Source organism: Pan troglodytes, chromosome 2, assembly GCF_028858775.2.
Source record: "Pan troglodytes isolate AG18354 chromosome 2, NHGRI_mPanTro3-v2.0_pri, whole genome shotgun sequence".
Taxonomy (NCBI): domain Eukaryota; kingdom Metazoa; phylum Chordata; class Mammalia; order Primates; family Hominidae; genus Pan; species Pan troglodytes.
In genome coordinates, this window is record NC_086015.1 from 139,554,288 (window position 1) to 139,581,997 (window position 27,710).

The window sequence follows — 27,710 nt, forward strand, 5'->3', positions numbered from 1 at the left end:
CACCAGGTGATCCTGGCTCAGGTTCTGGACCAGAATTTTGTTGCTTGTGCTGCTATAAAGGATACTATTGGAACAATTGGCAAACTTGAATAATGTCATATAATAAGAAATAGTGGCCGGGCGCGGTGGCTCACGCCTGTAATCCCAGCACTTTGGGAGGCCGAGGTGGGCGGATCACGAGGTCGAGATCGAGACTATTCTGACCAACATGGTGAAACCATCTCTAAAAATACAAAAAAATTAGCTGGGCATGGTGGTGCGTGCCTGTAGTCCCAGCTACTCGGGAGGCTTAGGAGAATTGCTTGAACCCAGGGGGCGGAGATTGCAGTGAGCCGAGATCGTGCCACTGCACTCCATCCTGGGCAGCTAAGCGAGACTCCGTCTCAAACAAACAAAAGAAAATTGTGATTTGGGCACAGTGGCTCATGCCTGTAATCTCAGCACTTTGGGAGGCTGAGGCAGGTGGATTGCTTGAGGCCAAGAGTTTGAGACCAGCCTGTGCAACATAGCAAGACCCTGTCTCTACAAAAAATATAATTTTTTTTTTTTGGTGGCATATACCTGTAGTCCTAGCTACTTGGGAGGCTGAGGTGAGAGAATTGCTTGAGCCCTGGAGGTTAAGGCTGCAGTGAGCTGTGATCATGCTTCTGCACTCCAGCCTGGGTCACAGAGCAAGACCTGTCTCAAAAAAAAAAATAGTATTGTGGTAATGTTTATTTCCTGATTTTGATAATATCACTGTAGTTATAAAAAAGAATGTTCTTATGTGTTTATATATATATAAAAGAGAGAGTGATGGTCGGGCACAGTGGCTCACGCCTGTAATCACAGCATGTTGGAGGCCAAGGTGGGAGGATTGCTCAAGGCCAGGAATTGGAGACCAGTCTGGGCAACATAGCGAGATCTCATCTCTACTAAAAATTAAATAATTAACTGAGCATGGTGGTGTACAGCTGTGGTCCTAGTTGCTTGGGAGGCAGAGGTGGGGAGGATCACTTGAGCCCAGGAGATCGAGGCTGCAGTGAGCCATAATTGCACCACTGCATTCCAGCCTGGGTGACAGAGGGAGACCCTGTCTCAAAAAAAGAAAAAAAAAAAAAAAAAGCAGAATAGTTTGTAGTAAAATAATAATGAAGAATCGGGGTGAAGGGTTTATGTACTGTTCTTGAATTTTTTATTTTTATTTATTTATTTTTTGAGATAGGATCTCCCTCCGTTGCCCAGGCTAGAGTGCAGTGGCATAATCTTGGCTTGCTGCAACCTCTGCCTTCCAGTTTAAGCGATTCTCCTGCCTCAGTCTCCTGAGTAGCTGGGATTACAGGTGCCTGCCACCACACCAGGCTAATTTTTTGTATTTTCAGTAGAGATGGGGTTTCGCTACATTGGCCAGGCTGGTCTTGAACTCCTGGCCTCAGGTGATCCACCCGCCTCGACCTCCCAAAGTGCTAAGATTACAGGAGTGAGCCACTGGGCCCGGCCTGACATTTTTATTTAGGTTGGAAATAATTTCAAAGTGAAAAGGTAAAGTTGTCACAAAAATTCCACACTCAAATAGGACTTTTAAAACAAACTTCATTGGTGTGTCCATCTTAGCAGCAGTTGAGGTGTTCCACACCATTTCTCCCCAGCAGGGAGGAGGTGCTGCCTCTGCCTGTTGTCCTGCTTCCTTGGAGAACCTGTGATAGAGCTGGAGCTGTCTACCTCTACCTCTGTAATTCTGTAATAGAAATGTCATTCTGTAGTGTCATTACATCTTATACTTGTCTTTACCATTTTGAGCTCAGAAGTAAATTTATTCCTGCAGGTTGTTGATGAGCGTGAATTTTTTGAGATCATGCCCAATTATGCCAAGAACATCATTGTTGGTTTTGCAAGAATGAATGGGAGGACTGTTGGAATTGTTGGCAACCAACCTAAGGTGGCCTCAGGTAGGATGGAGCTCTTATAAGCCTTGGTTTTGGGGTTGGAGGCCAGGGAAGCTTGGGTCCATGGTATCCTTTCTGTCTTTTGCCTGTTCTTCAGACATGGCCTTCCATGACCAGAGGAAAAAATCTAAATGGTTGTTATAAAAGCTAATTTTTTTTTTTTTTTTTTTTAGATAGGGTCTTACTGGTGTCCAGGCTGGAGTGCAGTGGTGTGATCTCAGCACACTGGAACCTCTGCCTCCCAGGGTCAAGCAGTCCTTCCACCTCGGCCTCCCGAGTAGCTGGGACTACAGGCACATACCACCATACCTGGCTAATTTTCTTTTTTTGTATTTTTGGTAGAGATGGGGTTTTGCCATGTTGCCTGTGCTGGTTTCGAACTCCTGAGCTCAGGTGATCTGCCCACCTCAGCCTCCGAAAGCGCTGGGATTACAGACATGAGACACCACAACTGGCCTATAAAAGCTACTTTTAATATCTCAAAATGCTTCTTTCATACTCCTTTTCAAAGGTTTATAGGAAACTTACATTCTTAGTGTATAAGGTTTTCAATTTTTTAGGGGTCAGTTTTCTGTTCCCCCCTACCCCCAGTTAAATATATGACTCACCCACTAATCATGAGCTCCATGAGGGCAGGGGTGGTGATGTCTTATTCACAGTAGTATCTCCAGTGCCTTCAACAGTGCCAGGCACATAGATGGTACGTGACAAGTTAATGGCATCTTACCATGTCTGTGCCCCACAGCTTTCTGGTGATATGGCCAGACCTGATTCGCAGCCAAGTGAGGGAGACTCTTCCATGGCTGTGCTCTGGGAGGGATTGGGAGTGCTGGGGTGGGGACTGTGAATACCACTTCTCTCCTCAATATTTTTCCTCTTAGATTTGTTTTGTATCCTTGTTTAGGAAGAATCTGTCTTTCTTCATGACCTAACCTCATCTTATTTCTGCCATGGAAATTTTTTATTGTCTTTAGAAAACTGTTTTGGCTGGGCGTGGTGACTCACGCCTGTAATCCCAGCACTTTGGGAGGCCAAGGCGGGCGGATCACGAGGTCTGGAGTTAGAGACCATCCTAGCCAACATGGTGAAACCCTGTCTCTACTAAAAATACAAAATACAAAAAATGAGCTGGGCGTGGTGGCACGTGCCTGTAGTCCCAGCTACTTGGGAGGCTGAGGCAGGAGAATTGCTTGAGCCGGGGAGGAGGAGGTTGTTGCAGTGAGCCGGGGATTGTGTCACTGCGTGGGAGGCAGAAGTTACAGTGAGCCGAGATCACGCCACTGCATGACAGAGTGACACTGTCCCCACCTCCCCAAAAAAAAAATTTTGTCATGGTAAAATATATATAACAAAATATGTCTGTTTGGCCCATTTAAAGTAGTGCAACCGCAGTGATTACATACAAAGTGTATGCAACCATCACCACTGTTTCCAAACATTTTCATCTCCTCAGAGACTGTGAACCTGTTAAACAATAACTCACTGTTTATCTCAGCCTCCAGCCTTTGCTATTCTAAATCTACTTTCTCTCTCTATGAATTTGCCTATTTTAGATATTTCATATAAATGGAATCATACAGTGTTTGTCCTTTTATATCAGACTTATTTCACTTAGCATAATCAGGCTTATTTCATTTAGCAAGATCCATCCATATTGAAGCATATGTTAGAACTTCATTTATTTTTATGGCTGAATAATATTATGTTGCATGTATATACCACATTTTGATCGATTGTCCATTTGTCAGTGGACACCTGGGTTATTTCCACCTTTGGGTTACTGTGAATAATGCTGGAATAAACATTGATATATAAGTATCTGTTTGAACCTCAGTTTTCACTTTTTCTGGGTGTATACCCAGAAGCAAAATAACTGGGTTATGTGGTAATTCTAGGTTTAACTTTTTGGGGAAACACCATACTGTTTTCTACAGTGTCTGCACTATTTTACATTCCCATCAGCAATGTGCAAGGGTTCCAGTTTTCCAACATCCTTGCCAACACTTATTATTAATTTTTAAAAATAGTAATCCTAGTGGATGTGAAGTGAATGGAATTGTGTTTTTGATTTGCATTTCTCATCAACATTAGTCTTGGTGAGCATCCTTTCATGTGCTTATTGGCCATTTGTATATCTTCTTTGGAAAAATGTCTATTCAAGTCCTTTTCCATTTTTTAATTTTGTGTGTTTTTTGTTGTTGAGTTGGAGTTCCTTGTATATTCTGTATATTAAACTCTTACATTTGACTTACAAGTATTTTCTTCTGTTCTATAGGTTGTCCTTGCACTCTTTTGATCATGTCTTTTGATACACAATTTTTTTTTTTTTTTTTTTGAGATGGAGTCTCGCGCTCTCTTGCTGTCTCCAGCCCGGGCTGGAGTGCAATGGTACGATCTCGGCTTATTGCAATCTCTGTGCCCCAAGTTTCAAGCCATTCTCTCACCTCAGCATCCCAAATAGCTGGGATTACAGGCATGTGCCACCATGCTGGGCTAATTTTTGTATTTTTAGTAGAGATGGGGTTTCGCCATGTTGGCCAGGCTGGTCTCGAACTCCTGACTTCCAGTGATCTGCCCACCTTGGCCTCCCAAAGTGCTGGGATTACAGGTGTGAACCACTGCACCTGGCTGAAAAGTTTTTAGTTTTGATTAAATCTGATTTCTGTATTTTTTCTTCTGTTGCATGTGCTTTTGTTGTCGTATATAAGAATTTAAATTCAAGGTTGTGAAGGTATGTTCCTGTTGTTTTTTTGCTGAGAGTATTATGGTTTTAGCCCTTACATTTAGCTTTTAATTTCGAGTTAATTTTATATGTATGGGATAGGAGTGCAACTTCATTCTTTTGCATGTGGAAATCCAGTTATTCCAGCACCGTTTGTTGAAGAGATTATTCTTTCCTCATTGAACAGGTGTGGTGTGCTTGTGGGAAATCAACAGGCTGTGGGTGTATGAATTTGTTTCTGTATTCTTAACACTATTCTGTTGGTCTGTATGTCTATCCATATTCCAGTGTCACACTGTTTTGATTACTGTAGCTTTGTATAAGTTTTGAAATTGGGAAGTGTGTCTTCCAACTTTGTTGTTGTTCTTAGGATTGTTTTAGGCATTTGGGGCCCTTTTAAATTCCATATGAATTTTGGTAGTGACTTTCCCATTTCTCCAAAAAAGGCTGTTGGAATTTTGATAGGGATGGTGTTGAATCAGTAGATTACTCTGAGTAGTATTGACACCTTGACAATATTGTCTTTCAATCCATGAACACAGAATGTCTTTCCATTTTTATTCTTTTTTTATTTCTTTCAGCTGTGTTTTGTAGTTTTCAGAGTCCAAGCCTATCACCTCTTTGGTTAAATTTATTCCTAAATGTTTTATTCTTCTAGATGTCATGTACATGGAATTGCTTTCTCAATTTCTTTTTCGGATTGTTCATTGCTGCTGTATAGAAGCACAACTACAAAACTGATTTTTGTTGATCTTGTAACTTGCAACTTTGCTGGGTTTATTAACTTTGTTAGCTTTTGTTTCAAAATTTATATTGCTACATTTTGTTTGATTGTTGATCTGTGGACATGGGGTATTTCCACCTTTTAGTTGTGAATAATGCTGGTGAATATTGTGAATATTATGAAAGTTGATGAATTTGTTCATTAGCCCTCTTGTGGATTTGCTGGGATTTTCTATATATAGGATCATATTTTCTGCAAATAGAGATAGTTTTACTTCTTCCTTTCCAATTTGGATGCCTTTTATTTTTCTTGTCTAATTGCTCTGGCAAGAATTTCTTGTACATTGTTGAATTGCAGTGGTGAAAGTGGGCATGGTTGTCTTGTTCCTCATGTTAAGGGAGGAAAACCTAATCTTTCATTATTGTATAATGTTAGCTGTGGGTTTTTCATGAATGCCCTTTATAATATGGAGGAAGTTTCCATCTGTTCATGATTTTCTTTGTTTTATCATGAAAGGATGTTGGATTTTGTCAAATGCCTTTTTTGTGTCAATTGAGATGATCATGTGGTTTTTGTCCTTCCTTTTGTTAACATGGTGTATTATGTTGATTTTCTTATGTTGAACTGCCTTTGCATTCCTGGAATAAATCCCACTGGATCACAGTGTATAACCTCTTTAAAAAAATAGACTTATAGAACAGTTACAGGTTTGCAGCAAAATTGAATGGAAAGTACATAGAATTCCTGTACACCTTCTGCTCCCACATGCACACATGCACAGCCTCCATATGTCCAAAATCCTGCACAAGAGCAGTATATTTGAGGTTAATGGTTGTATTAATCTGTTTTCACACTGCTATAAAGACACCACCCAAGCCTGGGTATTCTATAAAGGAAAGAGGTTTAATTGACTCACAGTTCCATATGGCTGGGAAGGCGTCAGGAAACTTACAATCATGGTGGAAGGCAAAGTGGAAGCAGACGTTCTTCACATGGCAGCAGGAGAGAGAAGTGCAGGCAGGGGAAATGCCAGATGTTTATAAAACCATCAGATCTCATGAGAACTCACACACTATCACGAGAACAGCGTGAGGAAAACCACCCCCATGATCCAATCACCTCCCTCCCTTGACACATGGTCCCTCCCTCAACACATGGGGATTACAGGTTCCTCTCTCAACACATGGGTATTACAATTTGAGATGAGATTTGGGCGGGCACACAGAGCTATCCCATACCAATAGTATTTTGTTTTAAATTTCAAATTCTACTGGTTTATTGCCAATATATAGGAAAGTAATTGATTTTTGTATATTAGCCTTTTATCCTGCAACCTTGCTATATTATTAGTTCCAGCAGTTATTTTTTGGTCACTTCTTTCAGATTTTCTATATGGACAATTTTGACGTCTGTGAACAAAGACAGTTTGATTTCTTCCTTCTCAATGTGTATACGTTTTATTTTCTTGTCTTCCTGCATTAGCCAGGATTTCCAGTACAATATTGAAAGATAGTGGTGAGGGGACATTTGGTCTTAGCAGGAAAACTTCTAGTTTCTTACAAGTAAGTGTGATGTTAGTTGTAGGTTTTTCATAGATGTTCTTTATAAAGTTGAAGAAATTCCCCTCTATACCTAGTTTATTGAGAGTTTTTGTCATGAATGTATTTTGGATTTTGTTACATGCTTTTTTTGTATTCATATGATCATGTGATTTTTCTTCTTTAGACTGTTGATATGATAGATTACGTTAATTGATTTTTGACTGTTGAACTAAACTCACATACCTGAGATAAATCCCACCTGGTTTTGATGTGTAATTCTTTTTATGCATTGTTGGATTTGATCTGCTAATATTTTGTTGAGGATTTTTTCATATATGTTTATGAGCAATATTGAGATATAGTTTTCTTGCAATGTCTTTGTCTGGTTTTGGTATCAGAGTGATGCTGGACTCATAGAATGAGTTAGAAAGTATTCTTTCTGCTTCTGTCTTCTGGAAAAGATTGTAGAGAACTGGTATTAATATCTTCCTTAAATGTATGGTAGAATTCGCTAGTTGAAACCTGGGCTTTATTTGCTTTTTAAATTATGTAGCAAATAAAAAGTGGAGTTAGAAACCAAAATACTCAAATCCTGGTTTTTATATTTGCCCATGTAGTCATCTTTACTTGAGATATTTATTTCCTAATGTAGCTTTGTGATACCATCTAGTGTTCTTTTCTTTTAACCTGAAGGGCTTCCTTTAGCATTTTTCTGTGGAGTAGGCTGGTTGGTACTGAGGGCCTCAGCTTTTGTTTATCTGAAAATGTCTTAATTCTTAAATTTTCTCTCATTTTTGAAGGACAGTTTGCCAGATATAGAATTCTTGGTTGACACTTTTATTCTTTTAGCATTTTAAATATGTTATCCTGCTGTCTCTGGCTTTCAGAGTTTCTGCTGAGAAATCACTGGATAATCTTAATGAGGATTTCTTGTAAATGATGAGTTTTTTTTTTTTTTTTGCTGCTTTTAAGATTCTCTTTTGTCTTTCAGTAATTTGACTATAATATGTCTCAGTGTGGGTCTCTGAATGTATTCTTCTTAGAGTTAGTTGAGTTTCTTATATTTCTAGTTTCACATCTTGCATCAAACTTGGTAAGTTTTCGGACATTATTTCATCAGATTATCTCCTTGCCACTTTCTCTCAGTCTTCTCCTGGTGCTCTTATCCTGTGTATGTTGGTTCACATGTTGGTGTCCCACAGGTCCCTTAGGTTCTGCTCATTTAATTTTTTTATTTTCTCCTCAGAGTAATTTCAATTGTTTTATCTTCATATTCTCTGATCTTTCTTCTGCCTGCTCAAATCTCCTATTGAATCCTTGTAGTGAATTTTTCATTTCATTTATTGTACTTTTCAGCTCCAGAATTTTTCATTATTTTCCTGATTTCCTTTAGTTCTTTGTCCCTGTTTTCCTTTACCTCTTTGAATATATTTAAGACTAGTTTAGGCTGGGCATGGTGGCTCCTGCCTGTAATCCCAGCACTTTGGGAGGCCAAGGTGGGCAGATCACCTGAGGTCAAGAGTTCGAGACCAACCTAGCCAATGTGGTGAAACCCTGTACCTACTAAAAATACAAAAAATGAGCCGGACGTGGCAGAGGGTGCCTGTAGTCCCAGCTACTTACAAGGCCGAGGCAGGAGAATCACATGAACCTGGGAGGCAGAGGTTGCAGTGAGCTGAGATGGCGCCATTGCACTCCAGCCTGGGTGACAAGAAGCAGAACTCCATCTCAAAAACAAAACAAAACAAAACATCTCAAAAAAAAAAAAAAAAACCCACTAGTAGTGTTTTATAGTCTTTTTCTAGTAAGTTCAGTGTCTATGCTTACTTAGGGATAGTTTCTTCATTTTATACCTTGTGATTTTTTTAACTGAAAATGGGGTATTTATACATTATAATGTGGTAACGCTGGCAGTCAAATTTTCCTCTTTTCCCAAGCTTTGTTTTTTTTTTTTTTTGATATTTAATGTCATATATGTTTGCCTAGTGTCTTTTTGCAATGACTTTTCCAGAGACTGTATATTTTTTGTCATTTGTGGTCACTGAAGTCCCTGTTTCTTTTTATTGTTTCTTTCTTTCTTTTGAGACAGGGTCTTGCTCTGTTGCCTGGGCTGGTCTTGAACTCCTGTCCTTAAGAGATTCTCCCAAAGTAGCCTCCCACAGTGTTAGGATTACAGGTGTGAGCCACCATGCCCAGCCTGTTTCTTAACTTGTATATTTGACAGAAATTTTCTTGAACACCAGGAACTAAAACCAAGAAACAACAAACAAGAAAACTCCTGGTCTTGAAATTGTCTCTGTGTTGGGGCTCTCCTTTGATGCTTAGCCAAACTTGAACTAAGGTTTGAGATCAGCTCAAGGTTAAAGTTTAAGGTTTTCTCTGGTCTTTTATTTTGTAATAGTGTTTTCATTTTCATTCAACTTCTTTTCTTATTTCCCCTCTCAGATCTTTTCTGATCATGTATCTCATCCTAGGCATACATGTGTCTTTCTGAATTCTCCCTATTCACGGGTGCTTTTGAATGCACTAATTTCCTAAAGACACTCTCTCCTTGTTTTTTTTTTCTCCCATATCTTAGGTGGTTTCAACAGTAATCTTTTGCCCAGACATCTGCAGGTTGTTCCTCTACCTTACCATGATTTAGAGAAATGCCTGCTACATTTCCAGCCTGGATAAGTTCTAAGTTAGGTGAAACAGAGATGTGTTCCCTGTGTCAGTCCTTCAGGCAGCCCACAGACAGGTTAGAGCAGACATATGCGGAAATTTGTGAATGAGGTCTGCTCTGCTTCCTCCAGAACCAGGGAGGAAATGGGACAAGTGTAATTAAAAAGGCACAGAGCTTTCATACCATTTTCTTTTATTTTTTTGAGACAGAGTCTCACTCTGTCACCTAGTCTGGAGTGCAGTGGCATGATCTTGGCTCACTGCAACCTCCTTCTCCCAGGTTCAAGCAATTCTCCTGCCTCAGCCTCTGAGGTAGATGGGATTACAGGTGTGCACCACGCTCGGCTAATTTTTGTATTTTTAGTAGAGACAGGGTTTTGCCATTTTGGCCAGGCTGGTCTTGAACTCCTGACCTCAGGTGATCCGCCCACCTTGGCCTCCCAAAATGATGGGATTACAGGTGTGAGCCACCACATCTGGCCATTTTTTTTTTGCTCTTTTAGAGACAGAGTGTCACTATGTTGCCCAGGCAGGTCTCAAACTCCTGGGCTTAAGCAGTCCTCCACTTTGGCCTCCTGAGTAGCTGCGACTACATTGTCTTTTTATTGTTGATTTCTAGGGCCTGGCTTGTGACTTGCCTATTTATTTCCTTTCCTTTCCTTTTTTTTTTTTTTTTTTTTTTATTTGAGATGGAGTCTCACTCTGTTGCCTAGAGTGGTGGTGCAATCTTGGCTCACTGCAACCTCTGCCTCCTGGGTTCAAGTGATTCTCCTTCCTCAAGCCTTCTGAGTAGCTGGGAGTACAGGTGCCTGCAACCACGCCTGGCTAATTTTTGTATTTTTTAGTAGAGATGAGGTTTCACCATGTTGGCCAGGCTGGTCTTGAACTCCTGACCTCAAGTGGTCTGCCTGCCCGACCTCCCAAAGTGCTGGGATTACAGGTGTGAGCCACTGTGCCGGGCCATGCTTTTATTCATGAATGGATATTAAATTTTTTCAGGTGTTTTCTCTACATCTATTGAGATGTTCATATAGTTTTTTTCCTTTATTTAATAATTTCATTAGTTTTCACATGCTGAAATCAACCTTGAATTCTTGGGATAAACCCCACTTGGACATGATGTATTACTGTTTTTTTGAGATGGAGTGTCGCTCTGTCGCCCGGGCTGGAGTGCAGTGGCATGATTTTGGCTCACTGCAAGCTCCGCCTCCCGGGTTCACACCATTCTCCTGCCTCAGCCTCCCAAGTAGCTGGGACTACAGGTACCTGCCACCACACCCGGCTAATTTTTGTATTTTTAGTAGAGACAGGGTTTCACCTTGTCAGCCAGGATGGTCTCGATCTCTTGACCTCATGATCTGCCCGCCTCGGCCTCCCAAAGTGCTGGGATTACAGTCATGAGCCACCGCGCCTGGCCTACTGTTTTTGTATATATTGCTGGACTTGATAATGTGCCTTACTTAAAAAGTAAAAATTTTTCACTTATGTTTTTGGTCTGTATTCTTTTCTGATGATGTCCTTGTCTTGCTTTGGTATTGGGGTAATACTGGTCTCATAGAATTAAGTTGGAAACTCTTCTAGGAGGGAAGATTTACTAGTAATTGAGCTCCTACTCTGTGCTGCTTTATAGATTCCATTTCCTTTACTCCTTAGAACTATGCTAGGAGGCAGTATCGTCCCTACTTTGCAGGTAAGGAACCTTAGGTCAAAAGGCAAAGTAATTTCTCAAGGGCACGTTGCCATCATCAGTGGATCCAGAATCTGATTGGAAGCTCTGAGGACTCTCTAAGACCAGCCCTTGAATGCTGCCTCCCACTGGTGGCTCCCTGCGGCAAGGCCGGCTGTGTCTCAGCTGGCGGCAGCCCTTTGGTCTGTAGTGAGTCTGTAGTAGTCTAGTTCTGGGCCTCTTTGGCCAGTGACAGACAGGTGGATTCTTCATCTTCCCTGTTTCCTGGAGTTTGAGGGGTCCTTGTTACCATTCTGCAACAAAGAAGTGTTGGTGCCTCCACAGAAACCAGCTTTGGATGGCTGCTGAGGACAAATCCCCATTGTGGATAGAACTGGGAATTGCCTGGATACTCAGTATGGATAATCTCTCTCTTTCTAGGATGCTTGGATATTAATTCATCTGTGAAAGGGGCTCGTTTTGTCAGATTCTGTGATGCATTCAATATTCCACTCATCACTTTTGTTGATGTCCCTGGCTTTCTACCTGGTAAGTTTTTGACAGAGTGGGGGCTAGTAGAGTTGCCTTTCCCAGTAAGGTGCCCACTTTATTTGGAGATCTTCTTGCAGAACTCCCCGAGGACTTGTGACTTCTCCATGTATTCTGGGTGTCCAGAAGATAGGGCTGTGTAAGGAATGGCCCTCTCCAGAGGTGGGAAAGACCTCACAGCTGAGAGTGGCAGGATAACCATGTGAGGACTTGTGGGTATCTAGTAACTCTTCCTCATGTCTAGGCACAGCACAGGAATACGGGGGCATCATCCGGCATGGTGCCAAGCTTCTCTACGCATTTGCTGAGGCAACTGTACCCAAAGTCACAGTCATCACCAGGAAGGTGAGGACCTCATGTTGGAGGCCATGACCCTGCTCACTTTCCTACAGCATAGCCGTGGTGGGAGGTCTGGCAGAGTTTTACCAGGGCTGGAAGGAGTACACCTTGCTCATCCTTAAAAAGATCTCTTGAGGATGTTGTTCCCAGCCCCGCAGAAATGTCTGTGCTTTTTTAACACAGGGGAACTGAAGGCAGCAGTGGGAAAAAGCCAGAAAAGATAATGAGCATTAACTTTGAAAGGTCTTACAGACCGTGGGCTTTCAGGAGCCCAGTAGGGCTATTCTTGTTCTTTGTCCCAATTTTACCTGGTTTCCTGGGGTCTTTCAGGGACATGATCTGGCTGTCTCAGGCTCTAACACTCAGCATTTGGATCTGTTTTAGGCCTATGGAGGTGCCTATGATGTCATGAGCTCTAAGCACCTTTGTGGTGATACCAACTATGCCTGGCCCACCGCAGAGATTGCAGTCATGGGAGCAAAGGTGAGGGCCTCTTGCTTTTCCCTTTCTGGGTCCAAGGACTCGACTCTACCAGCGAGAGCTCAAGGCATAGCTGGGAAATGTTGGAGAGAGGCCAGGGCCCCTAGGTTGAGCCAGGACTGAGGTGAATGGGACCTAGACCTTGGTAAGTCTCCCTCTTGGGGCTCCAGAGATAGCTCTGCCTCCTGTCCTATACCCTTTCTTCAGGCCCACGCTGGTGTCTTCATGCCAAGGTGGGTGCGGCAGGTGAAAGGAAAGTGAGAGGGGTCCAGAGTGGTTTTGAGATTGTAAGTAAAGGGGGCAAAGGGTTGAGTCAACTGAAGTCACCTTCAGAAGTATTGGACATTCTCCCAACTCCACCTCAGCTTCCAGGGAGGGCCCCAGAGCTACTCTTTTAAGCTCATAAGGAGCTAAACTGTAGGTCCGACCCTAGTGACGTTGGACAAGGTACTTCCTATTGCTTGACCTATTCCTCACTCCTCCCTGCTTTGAAGTAGCTATTGTGGTCGAATCAGATAACTTGCAGGTCCCCTAGAGTTGACTTATAGGTGCTCTGACTTGAAGGCCAATCCTTCTAATTTCTGGTTCAGTCTGGTCGCCTCTGGCCACCGAATTGTATACTCAGGTCTTAGGGTACCGAAAAAGGGAAATAGCACATTTAATTCCCCTTGATACAAGACCATGGATTTAATAATGGAAAACAGGGCTAACATCTTTGGCTCAAAGAAGTATGATGAGTGCAAATGGAGATGGTAGAATGGGCTCTGGGGAGAGAAGCTACTGACTTTTGCCTGACTGCCCCTTGTTGGGGCCACAGGGAAGCATCACATCCCATCATGCAGCCCCTTGTGTCATGATGGTCAGCCCCAGGCAGTTCCTCCCTCTATGCTATGGCCTTTAGAGATGGCACTTCCCCCCAGTACACTGATTTACCAAGAAATTTGCACCCACACACAGTGATAATGAGTTGAAGGAGATCTGTCCAGGTTGGGACGACCAAAGACATTCATGAACTCCTCTAATCACAGGGCGCTGTGGAGATCATCTTCAAAGGGCATGAGAATGTGGAAGCTGCTCAGGCAGAGTACATCGAGAAGTTTGCCAACCCTTTCCCTGCAGCAGTGCGAGGTAGGGGACTGTGGTGAAGAGGACAGCTTTGTTTGTTTGGTCAACTTGCTCATTCTTTCTCTACAGAAATTGTCACATAACTGCCTTTTTGCCTTTGCAGTCTAATCTGTTGACTAGTGAGGGTTGGGACTGTCCCTGGGCAGTCATCACTTGGACTAAGGACCGTGGGACAGGCTGCTTTGGTAACCACAATTAAAACAACATTGCCGAAGTGTATTAAATTTCTAGGTGTTGTTCCAGTTGTCTAGTGCTGTGCAGAAATTCACCCTATAACTCAGCAGCTTAAACTAACCACCGTTTCCCCCACTGCTTATGGTTCTGTGGGGTCCACAATTTGGTCTGGGCCCAGCTGAGTGGTTCTTGTGCTGGTCTTGCCTGGGATCACCCACACAGGTATAGTCATTCTGTGGCTTGACTGGGGCTTGACAGTCCAAAATGGCGTCACTTACTTGGTAGTTGCTGTTAGCTAGACTCACTCCCCACGTGGCCTCTCACCCTTGAGGAGGCTAGTCCAGGCTTCCTTACATGGTGTCCCGAGAGTAGCAAGGGGGCAAAGGGAAACTGAGGCCTAGATTTGGAAGTTGCACAGTGTCATTTTTGCCACATTTTATAGGCCAAGAAAACTCACAAGGTTAAGCGAAGGAATACAAATCCACCTCTTGAAGAGAGAAGTGGTAAAGTCACATTGCAGGACTTGTGTACAAGGATGAATTGTTATAGCCATTTTTGAAAACCTAGATGTATTTTCTTTATTTCCTATTGAATTCATTGTGGCAGGATGGAGGCATTGGAGCAAGCAGGGTATAGGGAGGGTGTCCGATTTTCCTTTTCTTGCCAAGTGCTCCTAGGCCAGAAGTTGGGGAGCTGTCAGAACAGGCCAGCTCCTGGGATACAAGGGGGGATTCACAGGGCCTATCATCTCTGTATCAGGTTGGGCACTGCTTATACTGCTGGCCCCAGGGATGGTGCCCAGGCTGAGCAGAAGGTTGAGGGGTGGCATCATCTCGGGATGCAGATGATCCACTCCCTTTTCTGTGCTTCACCAGGGTTTGTGGATGACATCATCCAACCTTCTTCCACACGTGCCCGAATCTGCTGTGACCTGGATGTCTTGGCCAGCAAGAAGGTACAACGTCCTTGGAGAAAACATGCAAATATTCCATTGTAAACAAATCAAAGGAAAAGAAACCAAGAACTGAATTACTGTCTGCCCATTCACATCCCATTCCTGCCTTTTGCAATCATGAAACCTGGGAATCCAAATAGTTGGATAACTTAGAATAACTAAGTTTATTAAATTCTAGAAAGATCTCTTTTGTGCCTTACTGTAAAATTATTTACTTTTTTAAACATTTTAAGTTGTATTTTTTGAGCATAAATTCGATTTTTTTTAGGTGGAAATCTGAAAAATCAATACAACTAGAAAGAAAAATAGTACACAGTGTTATCATCTAGAGCTGATTTTTATTTCACACCTCTGGGTATTGTTCTTTTTCCTCTCGAGTTTTTTTATCCATAGGTGAGATATATAGTAAGTTTTTAAGGCAAAGTATTTCTTAGGCATAAGTTTCCTTATTTTAAAAATAGGGTAATATGCCCTATCTATCTCCTAATTCCTCCATGAATTGAGGATTAAATGTGATGTTTGCAATTGTGGTATATGTGTTTAGCAGTACAGATGCTCAATAAGGCATAGCACCCTATGTTGACTCAGGTTATTTCCAGAAATGTGTTCTTAAAATTAAAAAAAAACTTTTTAATTGCGAAAATTTTCAAGCCGATAGAAATGTTGCAAGAAGTGTATTGTATCCACTTCACCTAGATTCTCCAGTTGGTAACATTTTCTCCATTTGCTTTATTTCTTCCATACGTAGATATATCTAATAATATATAATATGCATATAAGATATATCTAATTATATTAATATAATTAATGTATAATTATATCTAACATGATTATATATAATTATATATTTATATTATGTATTTATACATTATATAATTATATAATTGTATAACATATACAATATAATTATTTAATTGACCCCTTTGAAAGTCAGTTGCAGATTCGTGACCCTGTGTTCCTAGAAACTTGTATCTCCTAGGAACAAGGTCCTTTGTCTTACATAGTCTGTCGTTCATGACGTTGACATTTTTGAGGAGAGCTTACTTGCTGGTTATTTGGTAGAGTGTCCTTCAGTTTGGGATGTCTGTTTCCTGAGGTTTAGATTCAGATAAGACTAACACATATTCCTTTCAGTGCGTCACATTAGTAAGCACATTATGTCAGTTTTTCCTCCTGTTGGTAACTGATTCTGATCACATGGTTAAGGTCGTGGCTGCAAAGGTTTTTCCATGGTAGTTACCATTTTCTCTTTGTAACTGATAACTAATTTGTGGGGTATTATTTAATCTTGTCTGTCAATAAACTTTCACCTGGGCCAGGCGCAGTGGCTCATGCCTGTAATCCCAGCACTTTGGGAGGCCAAAGTGGGCAGATCACCTTAGGTCAGGAGTTCGAGACCATCCTGGCCAACATGGTGAAACCCCATCTCTACTAAAAATACAAAAATTAGCCGGATGTGGAGGCACACGCCCAGCTACTCAGGAGGCTGAGGCAGGAGAATCGCTTGCACCTGGGAGGCGGAGGTTGCAGTGAGCCGAGATCACACCACTGTGCTCCAGCCTGGGTGACAAAGCTAGATTCTGTCTCAAAAAATTAAATAAATAAACTTTCACCCAATAATTTTAGTATTCATTGATGATTTTTGCCTCAATCAATGATTCTGCATTGATTATAAAATGTTGAGTTTCTAACTCTCTCATATTTATTAGTTGGAACTCTAGGTAAGGAAGGGAGCTTTCTTTTCTCCTGTTTTTGTTTTCTTAGTATCATTTTGGACTTGATTTATTTTATTTTATTTATTTATTTTTTGAGGAGTCTCGCTCTGTCGCCAGGCTGGAGTGCGGTGGCGCAATCTCGACTCACTGCAACCTCTGCCTCCCAGGTTCAAGCAATTCTCCTGCCTCAGCCTCCCGAGTAGCTGGGACTACAGGTGTGTGCCACCATGCCCAGCTAATTTTTGTATTTTTAGTAGAGACGGGGTTTCACCATATTGGCCAGGATGGTCTCGATCTCTTGATTTCATGGTCTGCCCGCCTCAGCCTCCCAAAGTGCTTTTAATATATCCCACTGATTTTTTTAGTATTTCCTTATTTTCTGACAAGATAATGCTCTAGGCTTATCTTGTATTTTCCTTGCCCAGCCCAGGAATCAGCAGTTTCTCCAAGGAGTTTCTTTAATAGATATGTAGTAGTAGTATATAGTAGTTTCTTAGTTTCTTTTAGTAGGTATGTCATTTAGAAGCTAAAATTGGCACTAGGTATTCACACTGATACTGGATATCATTGCTTTGAGGCATTTCAGCAGACAGAACTAGGAAAATTTATGCAAATAAGTGTGTGTATATATATGTGGGACACATGTATATATGAATACATATTTGTCATACTTTTAAATCATGAGTTCATACTGAAACTTTTAATCCAACACCATGGGTGCTTCTTTGCCTTCCCCCATGTATTGTCTCTCTTACCACAGCAGTAATAACCCTGGCTCCCATTTTTCTCAATATATTTCACTCATTTGCTCAATGCTACCATAAATACAAGTTTCAGAATCACTACAGCTCTATCAACAATAAACCTTCTAAAGTTCACGACTTCTTTGTAGTTCATTTTGTCTTTAAACTGAAGATACATGGTTAAGTTACCTGAATTAGTAACTGAGTGGTTATCAATATGAATTAGTCCTTTTTGTTTGTAAACCACTTTAAAGCCTTTCCTCCTACACTGTTGACTTGATTTTACTAAGTTAAAACATTAATAGTTTTACCAGAACTGGAGATTAAGTTTGAGCAGAAGTACCAACCATGGAGTGCTGATCCAAGATGCCCCCCCACCTCAGGCATCCTCTCTGGTGAAACCCCAGGGCCCTCCCACTACTGATGGCTTTCCCTTGGCTCCAGAGATCTGTAAGCACTGCTTGGACAGTGAATCATTATTTCAAGGTCAACTTAATGTGTGACTGTTTATTCTCCACTTTTCCCATTTCAAAAATATTTTCCCCTACCCCCCATTCCCAGTAGCCCTTAAGAGTCATTCTTTTTTTTTTTTTTTTTTTTTTTTTTTCTTAAAGCATCTTTCCACTCTCCTTCAGTCACCAATCCTAGTTGGGCTCTGAGGACTTTTGCAGCAGTCTCTTGACTGATCTCTGTGGCCTCCCACTGAGCTGGAAGTCCTGTTCTCAGCTACCATACTAACTCCAGATCCAGATTTTGTTGCATTCCTCTGCTCCAGCGCCACTTCCAGAGCTCCCTGTTCTCCAGAGTCCTTAGCCCACGTAGGTGGTCCTGGACAGTCTGTCCCTCCCTTGCTTGCCTAGTGAGTTTTCTGAGCCCACAGTTCTTGTTTTCGTGATCTCTGCTATGGTCCATAAAAGAGTACATACAAGCTCTTTTTTTTCTTTTTGGAGGTAAGAGTCCAAGAAGTGTTTCACCGGGTTGTGCAGTCTGGACACCGAGATGGTAGAGGGGCTGTAAGATGGTAGAGGAACCAGCTCAGGAGAGCCGCTGGGCTAGCAGCTTTACGGAAGCCTTGGATGGTGGGGAAACTCCCGTACAGAAACTCAGCTGGTCAAAGAAACTCAAAGCCACAAGACCTTGGAAGCTTTGTCAAGTGGACCAGCCTCCATGGACCACGGAATACCTTGAGAGTAATGACAGTTGAGTGTTCTTGGCTGTTGTGTGGGAATGCCTTTCCCAGCTGGTGCCCTCACCTTAAAGGGAAAAAGAAAATACACTGTATTTTGTAAATGGGAAATACTTGGGTCCACTGAGCTGATAGCTGACAAGTGTCTGTCTTTAAACTGAGAGCAGATAATATGGTGAGCTGTGGTGTAGGAAGCACTGCTAGGGTCTTGCTGGTCCTGCCCCGCCTTGTGTTAATCCAGTTCCTCCTGAGCTACACAGCTAACAAGTGGTGAAGCTGGGATTTGAACTCAGATGGGTTTGACCCCAGCCAAGCCTGTGTTCTGATCATTTCAAAGTACTGCCACTCAGCTGATGAGGAAGGTGAGATGGACTTCTAAGGGTTGGCCTAAGAGTAGGGGTGAGGGAGGTTGGTGGTCTGTTCCCTGGGCTTGTCTTAACCCAGAAAGCTACTACATTTAGACAGCTTTCCTATCTCCTGCATGATTCTCTTGCAAAGCAGTACCAACAGATGGCCAGTCATCTTTTTGAGTTGCTAGAGTAATGGGGAGCACATCCACAATACACCCTTCTAACGCTTGTTAGAAAGTGCTTTTGTTGCAAAGTTCTTCTAGCTTCTTTTTTTGACCCTGTCTTGGTCTCCCCAGCCCAACTTTCTGCCTCTGGTTGCACTGATACTTTGTCCTGGTGCTGGTGCTTAAGATGTGGTCTGCTCAGCCAAAGAAGTCTGTGAAGGATACTCACCCACATGTGGAGTTGATGAATCAGCCCTCTTCACCTATTCAACAGATGTGACTGTTTTGTCGTCTTTCTGGTTCCAAAGGATTTCTGGAGAGCTATGACTTTACCCTTTTAGAACTATTGGTCCTCATACTCTGTGCACCTCTGATGTCAGCATGGGATTTCTACAATTCCAAGCAGGAGTTGCAGCCACTTGATAGGCAGTGCCTCAGTCTGGGGCCTCTGTGGAATCCAGCTGGCATATTCCAGCCAATGTGGCAGCCTCAATAGTTAAGTTTTGACCATGTCCCTACTGTCCTGGGTGGTGAAAATACTCCCTTTATGTGTCCTTGGGAGCAGAAAGATGCTCTTCAAAAAGTGGTGCCTGATGGAGATCTCCACAGAACAAGACACTCAGAAGGGCAGGGATAGAATCTTTACCTGAGGTTGGTCTAGTATGAAAAGCCTAAGGCTGGGTGCAGTGGCCCATGCCCTGTAATCCCAGCACTTTGAGAGGCCAAGGCAGGTGGATTGCTTGAGCTCAGGAGTTCATGACCAGCATGGGCAACATGGTGAAAGCCTGTCTCTACTAAAAATACAAAACTTAGCTGGGCGTGGTGGTGGGTGCCTGTAATTCCAGCTACTTGAGAGCCTGAGGCAGGAGAATCTCTTGAACCCCAGAGGCGGAGGTTGCTGTGAGCTGAGATCACACCATTGTACTCCAGCCTGGGTGACAGACCGAGACCCTGTCTTCACTTACCGCCCCCGCCCCCGCCCCCCCCCGCCCAAAAAAAAAAAAAAAAAGCCAAGCCTGAGTGGCATCAAACCTTTGTTTCCCATGAAAATAGTAGTCCCTGCTTGATGGACTGTTACCTGGGAACAGGGGCAAACAGGGAGTTACAGTCAAGCCACAAATGGGAGATTTGCAAGCCTGACCCAAGCCTGAAAGTGCTCATCTAGTCTCATACTCTTGTAACCATCAAGATGAGCTGTTACAGACCATCCTTAAATGACCTTCCTTCCTTGGCTGCCTGGAAAGCTTGCTTGCTGATTTGTCTCCCACACCTTTGCCTTTTTTGCATAGGCATATTAGGCCATTTAAGGAACTCACCCCCTATTGCCAGACCCATGAAGTGTGTAGGGTATGACTTCTTAAAGAAAGAGTGAGGAGGTCTAATGCCAAGAGAAACTTTTTAAGACAGTCTGGCTCTGTTACCTAGATTGGAGTGCAGTAGTGGTGCAATCTTGGCTCACTGCAACAACCTCCACCTTGTGGGCTCAAGCCATCCTCCTATCTTAGCCTCACGAGTAGCTGGTGTGCGCCATCATACCCAGCTAATTTTTGTATTTGTTGTAGAGGAGTTTTACCATGCTACCCAGGCTGGTCTCGAACTCTTGAGCTCAAGTGATCCACTCACCTTGGCCTTCCAAAGTGCTGGGATTACAGGCGTGAGCCACCATGCCTGGCTGAAAACTTCATTTCTGTAGCTGCACTGACTCTATGTGGTCTTCAAAAGGGCACTGCCAGGGTGCAATTACGCATGTAAGCCCAGAGTCTCAAGCCGTGAGGACCCATGCTACAGGCCAGTGGATGGGTGTTCCCTGAATGCCTCATGCAAAACTCAGTTTGCAAGAGACTCCCTCTTAAACCACAGATGACTTGGCCTACACACACTCCAGAGAAATCTAAGGAATGAAAGAAAGTGAGCTATTCCTAAATTCTGCTCTTAAAAAAAATTAAAAAGCCAAAACAACAAAACCACCAACTCACTAATAAGGTTAACTTGCTGCCATTTAACAGATTATCAGAAATTGCAAACTCTCTCAAGAGCCACAGGACAGAAAATCATCTCTTTAAAGCCATACCTGGTAGAAACAATAGAAAATCATCTCTTTAAAGCCATACCTGGTAGAAACAATAGGATGACTACCACAAGCCTGATTTTGAATAGTTTATTAAAGGAAAGGTGAAGCATCAGTTTCAAATTGTACAAAAGGAAAAAAAACCTCATATTGCAAATGTACAATTTACAGAATTACTAGCAAAACCAATCAAGGAGACACCGAAAATACAAAAATTTGATTGACTTCAAACTGAACTGGAAACCCATTGGAGTAGATATTTAGCCTTTTTGTGTGGCATGGTAGTCTACAATTCTGTCAGTCAGCATCTGTTTTCCATACAAGACTGTCAACGCAAAGGATCAGTTTGTGCATGTGCCAGGGCACCTCATGGCTTGCTCCCTGGCCAAAACCACAGGCAGGCAGGGCTGGGGTGGACAGTCCAGTCATTCCTGCACTTTCACTTCCAGTGAAGCCCACAATTCTGGGAGAAAGTGAGGCCCCAGCTCCCCTAACTAACTGGAGCCCAAGAATTGCTGAATTAGCAGAGAAGATATTTTTGGTGACCAGGTTTTTTTCAGAACTGTACAAATGTTGAGAAAAATGTTTTGTGTCTTTACTAAAAGGATGAATAAAATCATCCATCATCATCTTGCTTTCCTGCACAAAAGATGATCACTGGGTGTGCAGAATTTTTAAAAATGTTTTTCGTATTTGATAAAAAGGGAAAGCCTCATGATTCTGTTGCAGCTACTTTAAAAACCAGCCCAGAAACAGCTGTGGATGAATTGGTTTGGAAATTCTGAGGCTTTAGAAATCAGAAAGGAAGAGACTAAGTGGGGTTTTTAAAACAATAGCAGCAAGTCATAAAAGTCTAGGCAGAATGTAACTCTAAACCATTGTAGACTGTCCTGAAGATTCATAATTTCTTTCCCCAAAAGAATTATTCTTAATATGCACATTTAACACTGAAATGTAGCTGTAATTCAAGGTAAGCTTAGGAACTTCACCCTCTAAGCACAGACTTCTATGCAGCACATACTTCTATAATCAGTAAACTTAATAATTAATTAATTCACAAAATTAGCGCATAAGGGTATTAAGTGCATGGGAAGTAAACACAGTTATGTTACACTTAAAATTACTTTTGAATGATTGATTGATTGATAAAGGATTTCTTTCTTCATTATTATCTTAAGAAAATGGAAGTCTGTGTAACTTGAATTTGGCAGGGCATGAAATAAGTGGTAAAAACAGCAAACTGATAACTTGAGAATCATTTTCGTTTTACTGAGAATACTTTATTTGCTGGTAGAAGTTGCTAAAAATGCACAGAACAAATACCAATAGAAAATGCACTGTATTTGAATCTCCCTAGTCTATATAAAATGAACGGTGTACAGCATCTGTTGGAAAAATGGCTGCATGGACATTTCTTATTTTATGCCCACTTATAAATAAAAATAAACCTTTTATTCAAGAGTATATAAAATCTGGGAATTCATATCCATATCCACAGAGGGTGTGTGGTTTTTGGCAGAGATGCACTATGTCAGAATTTCATCTTAGCTTGTCAATGTTCTGCTCCTTCATTATTTGTGTTCCACAAAGGTCATCCAAATCCAGTGAACTCCAAAACACTCTTCGGCAATTAGGATGAGCTGCTTACTCATAGGTTTAATAAAAATGGTTAGCTTTTAAAACATAAAAAGGCAAAATGTTAAAACGGTTTTTAAATTGTACAACAGGAAAATAAAGTTAAAAATATTTTTTTTTTTTACTCAATGTTGAGTTTTCATAAAACAGGTGTATAACAGTGTTTATCTTGACAGCTGTTTTAAAAATTTAAAATTTCTTCCTCCCTCCAGAAAAACACACACATCTGTATTGGGATAAGTCCAATAGTAGGACACAAATGATTTTCAGGTCAGTCTTTCTGAGTTGACATTCACCAACATTCCCTTGGGTAATTTACATGCTCCTCTTCTGTCACTGCAAAAAGGGATTGACCTTAATCATTTGATTAAAAAACAAATCAGATCACATCAAAAGTGTTTTTCCCCATACAAGCTATCACAGTATATAGGCCTCTAGCTCTAAATAATAGAGTTCCAGATTTGTAAATTTTCTTCAGACTTCAGAACATAGGCATTCCAAATCCCTAGAAAAATGATGAGAAACATAAGTATTTATTAATTTCATGCATAAACAGGACCCAGGAACCATAAATAAAAAGTAGTAATAATTTGACATTTACTGAATCATCTTCTATGATAGCTGCAGAGTCAAAGAAGTCTGGCCTTAGCTCAGCTCTCTCTCGCCGATTTCTTGATGGAGGCTGGAAAGAGAAATCGGTTTCTTAATTTTTTTCTGAGATCATTAAGACAATGAATTGTGATAATCAATCAGCTAATATTTCTGACAGTATCATAAATATATGGAACTGCTAAGAGTCAATTTTGAAAGGAAGAAGAGACTCTGGCTTTTATATGAAATACATTTTTAAAAAACAAACAGTACTTTTGGCTTTTAATTATGTTGGCAAAAACAAGGCACAAAACTTTCAAACTATCATGAATAAACAACATGTTAATACATATAAATAACTTTGGGCCTACATGCCCAGGCCATATCTTCCCTTTAAAGTCACAGAAAAATTACAGAATTCATTAACTACTAGGTGATAAACCTCTGTGAATTCCCCAAAGCAGGTAGATGGAAAGTTATTGGAAGGTGGGGGCAGGGAGATTATAGATTGGAGTAATATGATCTCATTTATATTTACAAAACTTACAAAAACTTTTCATTATGGAAAATTCACAACATACAAAGCAAAATGTTATGGGCTGAATTATGTCCCTTCAAAATGTGCATGATGCTGAAGTCCTAATCCAGTACCTCAGAACATGCCAGTATTTGGCGACAGGGTCTTTAAAGAGGTAATTAAGGTAAAATGAGGTCATATGGGTGGGCCCTAATTGAATATAGTTGGGGCCCTGATAAGAAGAGGAGAGACACATATAGGAAAGACCATCTAAAGACAAAGGAAGAAGGCAGCCATCTGCAAGCCAAGGAGAGAAGCCTCAAAAGAAATCACCTTCATCTCAGGACCTCTAGCTTCCAGAAATGTGATAAAAAAAATAAATTTCTGGGCCAGGCATGGTCGCTCACGCCTGTAATCCCAGGTGGGCGGATCACGAGGTCAAGAGATCAAGACCATCCTGGCCAACATGGTGAAACCCCGTCTCTACTAAAAATATAAAAATTAACTGGGTATGGTGGCATGTGCCTATACTGCCAGCTATTTGGGAGGCTGAGGCAGGAGAATCGCTTGAACCTGGGAGGCAGAGGTTGCAGTGAGCCGAGATTGCAGCACTGCACCACAGCCTGGCAACAGAGCAAGACTCCATCTCTAAATAAATAAATAAAAATTTGTTTACCCACTCAGTCTGTGGTATTTATTATGGCAGCCTTAGAAAATACACAGAAAAAGCAGCATGATTAATTTCTATGTACCCATCACCCAGTTTCAAAAATTGTCAAACATTTGGCCAGTCTTGTTCCACTGAGTCTCACTGTTTTTCCTTCCCTATGTAATTTTGCCTATAACTACTACAATGTGTTGTCTATAACTGATGAGAACTTTTGAAAAAAACATAACCACCATGCATTACTATTCCTGAAAAAATAAGTTCTTAGTATCACCTATGGTTAGTCCATATCTCAAACATGTCTTCTCATACTGAACAAAGAAGTCCCATATTCGGCATTTTGTTATGCTGAAGCACCGTGGATTTTTGTCAGGCTCAAATTTAAAGCACAAGAGGCCAGATACACAGTGACGCTGAAAGATCTGGTATGAGCTCTCTTCAAAGAAGGTAAAAAGAAAGAACCAGTTTCTGTTATTATCAGAATTTAAAATATGACTGCTTTGAAAGGAGGCTTGAAGAACACCCAAGCTCATCCAAATGCCCACTGTTGTTGATCAGTGTCACCTCCTCCTCACCTCACCCTTCCTCCCAGAATTCTGAGAATAAGAGGATAATTTTTTTTTGTTTTTCTGAGATGGAGTTTCGCTCTTGTTGTCCAGGCTAGATTGCAATGGCGCGATCTCGGCTCACTGCAACCTCAGCCTCCCAAGTAGCTGGGATTACGGGCACGTGCCACCACGCCTGGCTAATTTTGTATTTTTAGTAGAGACGGGGTTTCTCCATATTGGTCAGGCTGGTCTCGAACTCCCGACCTCAGGTGATCCACCCACCTCAGCCTCCCAAAGTGCTGGGATTACAGGTGTGAGCCACCATGCCCGGCCTAAGAGGATCATCTTACACCTTACATCTTACATCTTACAAAATGCCCCCACATATTTTAACAAAAGAAAAATATAGTGAATTTCTCTACCAGATCAATAACCATGGTGTCCTCAAATTCTTCATTCATATCTTCTAACTGGCTTCGGGATGACATCATCACATCTTCAAAGATGGGCTCAGCATCTTCCTCCATTAGACCCCGACTGGTAAGAAAAAGGTATTGTCAGAAAGCTCATCAGACTCCACCATTTGGAGTCCTGGCTGTTTCTCAGATTAAAGTTATTCTAACCAACTGAAGTATACCTTCTAATCATGACCTACAGACTACACAAATTAGACTGAATTCCAAGACAATTAAGAATCATTCCTTTGGTTCATTCAAGATTTCATCTCACACATCAAAAGGAAGTACAATTCAATAATAACGGTTGTTAACATTTATTTATGTGTCAATTACCCTAAAAATCTTATTGGTAATATTATCCCAATTTTACAAATGAGGAACCTGAAGCACAGATTTTTTTGAGACGGCGTCTTGCTCTGTCGCTCAGGCTGGAGTGCAGTGGCGTGATCTTGACTCACTACAACCTCCGCCTCCTGGATTTAAGCGATTCTCCTGCCTCACCCTCCTGAGTAGCTGGGATTATAGGCGCCCACCACCATGCCTGGCTAATTTTTTGTATTTTTAGTAGAGACGGGGTTTCACGATGTTGGCCAGGCTGGTCTTGAACTCCTGACCTCAGGTGATCCGCCCGCCTCGGCCTCCCAAAGTGCTGGGATTACAGGCGGAGCCACCATGCCTAGCCAGCACAGATGTTTTAGAGCTTGTCCAAGGCCATGCAGCTGCCAAGTGGCAGAGCTAGGATTTAAATGCTGAAAGTGTTAAGAACTCACGCCCTCCTTTCCTATGCTGCATAGCATATCACGAATTATAATTTTAACTCCTAAGACCAAACATCAAAGAAACCCAAGTCATTTCACAAAATGATGGGCATCACATAGTTGTTATGTTCTTGTGATACTCCATGTAACACTTACACAGCATGCCTCACTCCAGTTCTCACTTTCATGTAGTTCATTCCTGTTCTGTCCTTCCGATTTAAGTCTTCTAACTTCGGCTGGCCTAACCAAGAGATCTGCATCTGAGGACTAAGAGAGGGTACTATTATTAATTTTGTAGCAGCAGATGATGAATTTAGCTAATGAGCCCCAAGCTAAGAAAGCCAAGGTAGGTTTACTTAATCCCATGTTGGAGGAATTAGCTGGATTTATTCTGGTGTCTTTTTATAAAAAAGGCAGTAAGTTGCCCAAAGATATCTGTAAGTCTCCAAGAGAAGCTGGCTGAGGCTAATTGTTAGATGCTTAAACTGTCAACCAAATCTCTGCCAAACAAGGGTTCTCAGACCTCTGTCTTGGGCTGGTGCCGCACTCACAGGTGTACCTAGCTGGACAGCAGATCCCCAACTAACAGAAATTATGTTGGCTTGGCAGCTGAAAGTTCTCCAGAATTCAACAAGGAAGAATATAGCATCTTTTCCTCAGTCTTTATGGAGTCAAATCTGCACTTGTACTCTAAACTTATTGGCACATGGAAGTGTGTGTAAACATGCCTCTAAGGAATTTTTTTTTTTTTTTTTTGAGATGGAGTCTTGCTCTGTCATCCAGGCTGGAGTGCACTGGCACAATCTTGGCTCACTGCAACCTCTGCCTCCCTGGTTCAAGGGATTCTTCTGTCTCAGCCTCCCGAGTAGCTGGGACTACAGGCGTGCGCCACCACACCCAGCTAATTTTTTGTATTTTTAGTAGACATGGGGTTTCACCATGTTAGTTAGGATGGTCTCGATCTCCTGACCTTGTGATCCACTTGCCTCGGCCTCCCAAAGTGCTGGGATTACAGGCATGAGCCACCGCGCCCAGCCAGGAATTTTTTTTTTAAGACAGGTTCTCTCTCTTGTCACCCAGGCTGGAGTGCAGTGGCATGATCTCAGCTCACTACAACCTCTGCCTCCCAGGCTCCAGTGTTGCTCTCACCTCAGCCTTCCGAGTAGCTGGGATCACAGGCATGCGCCACCACGCCTGGCTAATTTTCTTTTTTGGTGGTGGTGTTGAGACAGAGTCTGTGTCACCCAGGCTGGAGTGCAGTGGTGCAATTTTGGCTCACTGCAACCTCTGCCTCCCGAGTTCAAGCAATTCTCATTCCTTAGCCTCCTGAATAGTTGGGATCACAGGCGTGTGCCACCATACCCATACATTTATAGGATGTAAACTTTAGTGGTTTTTTAGCCAATACAAACTGTCACATGAAGTTGTCTCTAAGTAGCTGTCTTT

General features: G+C 41.9%; 2 protein-coding genes across 22 annotated transcripts in view; one reads left to right on the plus strand and one right to left on the minus strand.

Moving 5' to 3' along the window:
* PCCB (propionyl-CoA carboxylase subunit beta) overlaps positions 1-22,854 on the plus strand; it is an 87,216-nt gene extending 64,362 nt beyond the window's left edge. For 2 of the 9 annotated variants that reach the window (XM_009446528.4, XM_063806254.1), the window contains exons 10-16: positions 1,805-1,928; positions 11,684-11,791; positions 12,036-12,136; positions 12,515-12,613; positions 13,639-13,738; positions 14,785-14,864; positions 18,273-22,854. In XM_009446528.4, coding sequence (XP_009444803.1) covers positions 1,805-1,928; positions 11,684-11,791; positions 12,036-12,136; positions 12,515-12,613; positions 13,639-13,738; positions 14,785-14,864; positions 18,273-18,347 — 687 coding nt within the window. In that variant the 3' untranslated portion in view covers positions 18,348-22,854. Of the gene's footprint in view, positions 1-1,804; positions 1,929-11,683; positions 11,792-12,035; positions 12,137-12,514; positions 12,614-13,638; positions 13,739-14,784; positions 15,050-18,272 lie in introns of those variants that run through there. The other 7 variants (XM_001150022.6, XM_063806255.1, XR_679202.4 and 4 more) reach the window with 6 other exon arrangements.
* STAG1 (STAG1 cohesin complex component) overlaps positions 21,166-27,710 on the minus strand; it is a 408,398-nt gene continuing 401,853 nt past the window's right edge. For 11 of the 13 annotated variants that reach the window (XM_016942000.4, XM_009446530.5, XM_063806251.1 and 8 more), the window contains 4 exons: positions 26,421-26,531; positions 25,471-25,585; positions 23,327-23,407; positions 21,166-23,230 (listed from right to left, as the gene is read on the minus strand). In XM_016942000.4, coding sequence (XP_016797489.1) covers positions 23,207-23,230; positions 23,327-23,407; positions 25,471-25,585; positions 26,421-26,531 — 331 coding nt within the window. In that variant the 3' untranslated portion in view covers positions 21,166-23,206. The remainder of the gene's footprint in view (positions 23,231-23,326; positions 23,408-25,470; positions 25,586-26,420; positions 26,532-27,710) is intronic. The other 2 variants (XM_016942001.4, XM_063806249.1) reach the window with 1 other exon arrangement.